The sequence below is a fragment of the Bombus vosnesenskii genome, unplaced genomic scaffold, assembly GCF_011952255.1.
Source record: "Bombus vosnesenskii isolate JDL3184/JDL3185 unplaced genomic scaffold, Bvos_JDL3184-5_v1.1 scf7180000014870, whole genome shotgun sequence".
Taxonomy (NCBI): domain Eukaryota; kingdom Metazoa; phylum Arthropoda; class Insecta; order Hymenoptera; family Apidae; genus Bombus; species Bombus vosnesenskii.
The window spans coordinates 16,702-21,956 of NW_022883694.1; the positions used below are offsets into that span (position 1 = coordinate 16,702).

General features: G+C 28.8%; 1 protein-coding gene and 1 long non-coding RNA gene across 3 annotated transcripts; both read left to right on the plus strand.

Moving 5' to 3' along the window:
* Positions 1-3,080: 3,080 nt before the first annotated feature.
* On the plus strand, positions 3,081-4,086 carry LOC117240761. 2 transcript variants are annotated; one of them, XR_004494781.1, is made up of 3 exons: positions 3,081-3,351; positions 3,449-3,495; positions 3,908-4,086. It is a non-coding gene; the product is annotated as an uncharacterized LOC117240761 (long non-coding RNA). The 2 variants fall into 2 exon arrangements; XR_004494780.1 differs by lacking the exon at positions 3,908-4,086 and adding an exon at positions 3,626-3,639 and having other exon boundaries at positions 3,082-3,351.
* Positions 4,087-4,192: 106 nt separating this feature from the next.
* On the plus strand, positions 4,193-4,872 carry LOC117240760 (adrenodoxin-like protein 2, mitochondrial). Its single transcript, XM_033506796.1, has 2 exons — positions 4,193-4,317; positions 4,685-4,872. The coding sequence occupies exons 1-2, from the start codon at positions 4,214-4,216 to the stop codon at positions 4,773-4,775; spliced, it is 195 nt and encodes a 64-aa protein (XP_033362687.1). The 5' UTR covers positions 4,193-4,213; the 3' UTR covers positions 4,776-4,872.
* The last annotated feature ends 383 nt before the right edge of the window (positions 4,873-5,255 follow it).

Consider the following 5,255-nt stretch of genomic DNA (forward strand, 5'->3'; position numbering starts at 1 on the left):
ATCTTACAACCGTGATGTTCAGAACATCAAACTCTGTTTGCATACACCCGGTGTACATAAAGTGTCAAATTACACTAACACTGGATTTATCGAACCTCTTTCACCTTGACCAGTGGCTCTTTAGTTTATGATTTGCAACAGAATCCCTGCATCAACGCAGGTTCACGAAACATACAACTTCACGCACCAAATATCGATTACAGTCAATCGACACTAACAATCAATAATTTGTCTGCGAGATGCTCCTCTGGAAGTTTTAACTATATATATTCCGGTTTTAACTATATATATTTAACTATATATATTAACTATATATTTTCCCTAGGAACAGTAAGATTTTAACGATACAATTTTATCAAGAGATCTTAATGTCATAAACGGTATCGAAACTTCGTAATTCATATTGTTAAGGAAGAAAATATTGGTAATCTCCTCGAACGACGAGCGCTTGATATTCACAATTAGAACTCGATATCTTAGCTTCTTATAATATCCTAATAAAATGTTATTTATCGATTACAATTGTCCTGTCGTATTTTATTGTGTTTGCTTTATAAATGTGAACTTTATTCAAAAAGAGTTCATCGATATAACGGTATTGAAGAGAACTACTCGAGAAACTATATCTAGCCCTTGGATGGAGGGATTGCTTGCTTCTTACAATCGAATAATTGGAGTGTAACCAGAAACCCGAACGGTAATTTAGCAATGGAGAAGAACTTTAGAACGACAGCAATTTTCTTCTTGTTTCTTTGAGAAAGGCACCGTTCATTTTATGTTTGACGAGAATGGGGTTGTTGGACGAATTTGATTAAAAAGGAAAGATCTTTAACAAATATTCTTCCCATTGATATATTCCTATATTTTTGATTTAATTATTTGAAAATGCAATTTTGCATATACCTATGTGCAATTATATACTATAATCGCAGGCGTTTCTTTAAAATGATGTACTATTGAAACAAGGCAAAATATCGTCAAATTCTTCGAGATTCAATTTCTCAAAAGAATGGCTCTATTGATTACCCAAACATAGTTCCCATAAGCATATACGTACTTCTCAGAAAAGATAGTTATATCTAGATCAATATTACTCCCCACAGTGACCTATATGTCAAAGAAAAGAAGACACATCAAGTATTAAATCATACTACTATTACGTCCACTATCTCTACAAATCCTCCACTCTTGGAAAAGTCTATCTTATTCAAACGTAACGTAACTCAAATTAAATCTTTTCCATCATCATAAATACGAAACATTTATAAAATTATCATCTTCGATTATATACTCAACATCTAGCTAACAAAATCTTCTCCATCGCCGTACCCCTTAATCCTGACCGCGTACAATTAACGTATGAATAGTTAATTTATTGAAATTTAAACGACCATTTTACGCTACTTGTACTCGAATGATTTTAGGATCTTGCTGTATCTCTTGCACAGTGTTATACTGACAGGCGAGCAACATAGAAACGTAACTTCCGATCCACTGATTTACCCTAAACACACGATGATAGGTTATACGGTGGACGCAATACAGAAGCGTTTCCGATGCAATTCGAAGGTGCGTTGTTACAATGGAGTTCATCGATCCATAGTGACTATTTCCCCGCCAACTACAGCCTGTAATAACGGAATAGCCAATAAAGTATATATATATAGGATCTATAGAGAAAAGATGTGTATACAAATAAATATAAGTAAATAGCAAAATAAAATAATTTGCTTCTTAATCAATATATTTAATAATATTCTGTATCAAATTTGTAATATTCTATCAAAATCACAACCTTATGTAATTTACTTGCGTGTTTAGGCTGCTTAAGAGTTTGTAGGTTTTCTTTCGGTTGAGAATTTCCAACATCCATTCCCATTCGCTTGATAACTTCTTCTTTTGCTAAATTTATTGCTTTATCATATGCTTCTATTAATGCACTATCATCCCAAACATTATCATTGGCTGTGTCTGTATCCTTTTGAGATAGCAAATTATACGTTATTAATATTGATACAAGTATTTTATTATCAAACTATTGCAAATTATCATATATGTCATTTTTCAAAAATTGACTAAAAGGTAATGGATACTGTTAATTACTATTATGCTAAGATCTTGTACTAAAATAATGATAAAACCATTACGTTTCCATTACCATACATACGTTTCCATTTCCTCGTATAAAAAGAACATTCATATCATCTGCCATTTTAAAATAACATCATTTAAATATTGAATTTGCTTCTGAAATATTAATTTGTCTCATTTCTTTAACTCTAACACATTGTAAACAATGATGACATTATACCAACTATAATACTAAAAATCTATTCCCCATTCATTCGAAAGATTATTTTTGAAGCAAGGTTAACATTGAATGTTCCCAAACTTCAATAACTGTATTTTACTTTCTTTACAATATCTAACAATATATTAGAATACTATAAAAAATATTGTATGCACAAGAAACTGTTTATAGCGAAATAGCAAAAGAATTAATCACATATTATAACTAAAACGAGATTGTTAAGTAGATTATATTATACTGCATATGCGTTAGTGTTTCAGCTGGTAAATATAGTTTTTATATCTGAAGATAAATAAGATTTAATTCTATAAAATTGCATAATGAATTATACATCTATCTATTACTATTCGTATTTCCCCTTAGTTGTATGTTGTCAATAGCATCAATCACGAACATATAAATAAATATAGAAGAAACCGTTCGAAAATGGAAAGGGAAAAATGAACATGGAAGACAAGAAAGTTTTCTTCAGGTTTAGCGTATGCGTGATACGCTTTGAATGTCTCAGATAAAGATAAAGATACTCTGCTCATTTCTATTTGTTCCGCAGAACGAGAAATTTGTTGTCTTTCATATTGGTTTTTACGATTCAATTCTTGGGCAGTTTTCCCTAGCGAGTGTCGGTCCCTGTTTGATATAACCAGACCGTAATTTATACAGATATGTATTATAGATATATATTTGTAAAACTGAAATCAGATGAAATAAATGTTGCCTGAGGTTTTAAACGTTTAATAAAAACAATATTTCATTTGGAAAAAAATGTAAGATATGTAAAATTACATATTGATCATTTTGCTGGTCTTGTATCATAAAACGTGTGGCCCGAAGAGCACGTGTCCGGTAGAGATACGTCACTTGTGTTAGGAACCGTTTTATAACCTATCACAGTAAAGGAACGTCCCAGTATAGCAGCCGAAGAATGCCGTGGAAGTTTTTGTACAAAGTACAATTGATCTACAATTGATATTTTCCGCAATACTTATCTGGTGTTCGGTCAGGGTGTCCCATATTCATGATATTTATGACAGTGGAATGGCGTTAGTAAATCAATTACAAAAATTTTCGAGATCAATTCTCGGTATTGCATCAAATTATTCAAAATATACAAGCAACACAACGTTGCCCTTCTTGCAGGCAACAAGAGGAATATCGACCACGCAACCACTTTCAGAAAAACAAGAGTAAGTGATACAAATTTTCTTGTGTTTTCCTTCTTTTTTTAATAGAATTTCAGTACTTACCTTCCAATATAAAATTGGTGTCAAAATAATAATGCTAATAGTAATGTCTAAGAAATTTTTCTCTTTGTAGGAGTATAACATCTAGAAAAATAACATAGTATTAATAGAATAGTATTAATAAGAACAACATTGACAGTGAACAACTAAAAATATAACACTGTTATAAATATATGATATACGAATTTTATTTATGTATTATTAAGACAAGTATATCTTATTTTTAAATTATTTCTATTATCATAAGTGATACATATAATTAAGGTATAATTAAGAGAAGATTAATTGAAGAAACACAAAAAATAAAGAAAATTATATTGAGATAATTTTTATCTTTCATAAATATTATTTTCAGAGTAAATATAACGTTTGTTAAAGCAAGTGGAGAGAGAATCAAAGCAAAAGGGAAAGTTGGAGATACTATATTAGACATAGTAGTAAATAATGAAATTGATTTAGATGGATAGGGTATGTTTTAAAGAAGCATAATTTACTTAATTTAAAATAAATAATTTTGAGGTAGAAAATATTTGAAAATTTTAATTTTTATCAAGTTTAATATTCTTATTATTTTTAACTTTTGATACTTTATTATATAAGTATGTTGTAATATTAAAATATAATTGATATAGGTGCTTGTGAAGGAACATTAACTTGTAGTATGTGCCATTTAATATTTTCGAAAGAAGTTTATGATGCACTTCCTGACAAACCAACAGATGAAGAATTAGACATGTTGGATTTAGCATATGAATTAACAGATACGTTAGTTCATAATAATCAGTATCAAATCATTCACATTATTAATTCTATTACCTTTTAATATTTTATAAAGTGAATTTTTCTATTTAAATTTATGTAAAAACAGGTTAGTATTGGGTATTTTGAAATCTGCATCTCAATGTAGAATTTCAAATCGCTATCTCTGAATACTACGAAACTGAAATTATAATAAATTTTCATAGTTTTTTATTTACGACCCTATAATCATTACAAATCTATGTTTGAATTAGCATATTTACAATGTTGATTTTCAAATGGATAAATAGAAATCTTATTGTGTATTAGTATTAATTTGTATAGCAATAAATATATTTATTGACATATTCAGTTATATAATATTTAATTTCAGGTCACGGCTAGGCTGTCAAATAGTAATGTCTAAGGAACTAGATGGAATTGAGGTAAGAGTTCCATCAACAATTAATGATGCAAGAGCATAACTGAAATTATCTATAGGTTTTTGAAAATTTGTATACAATGTTATACATCTCTTGTTAAAAAACCCTTGTTATAATTATTAAAATATTGGTATTAAAAAATATAATAAAGAATCTTGTGTTTAAATGTGAAGCTTATATATATATACATATGTTATAATATAATTGCAATTTTGATATTTGTACATTGCCATTGTAAAAAGCCTATCCAATTATGAAGAAAATATATCTCTTATTTTTAATATACAGGGTGTCAATTTTAAAACGTTCATCTAAATTATTTTCGTTACTATTAAAGATAAGAAGAAATTACTAAGGAAGACTTAAATAGTTTTAAGATGTGTACTTGGTTATGATAAAAAAGACTCTTGTGGAATAAATTTTGCAACTTCTGAAAGATTAGATAAAAACTTAGAACCTAAAAAATAATTTGAAATTAATTTCGTTTAGATATACTGTTTGATTTCTTAGCTATGGGCAAGT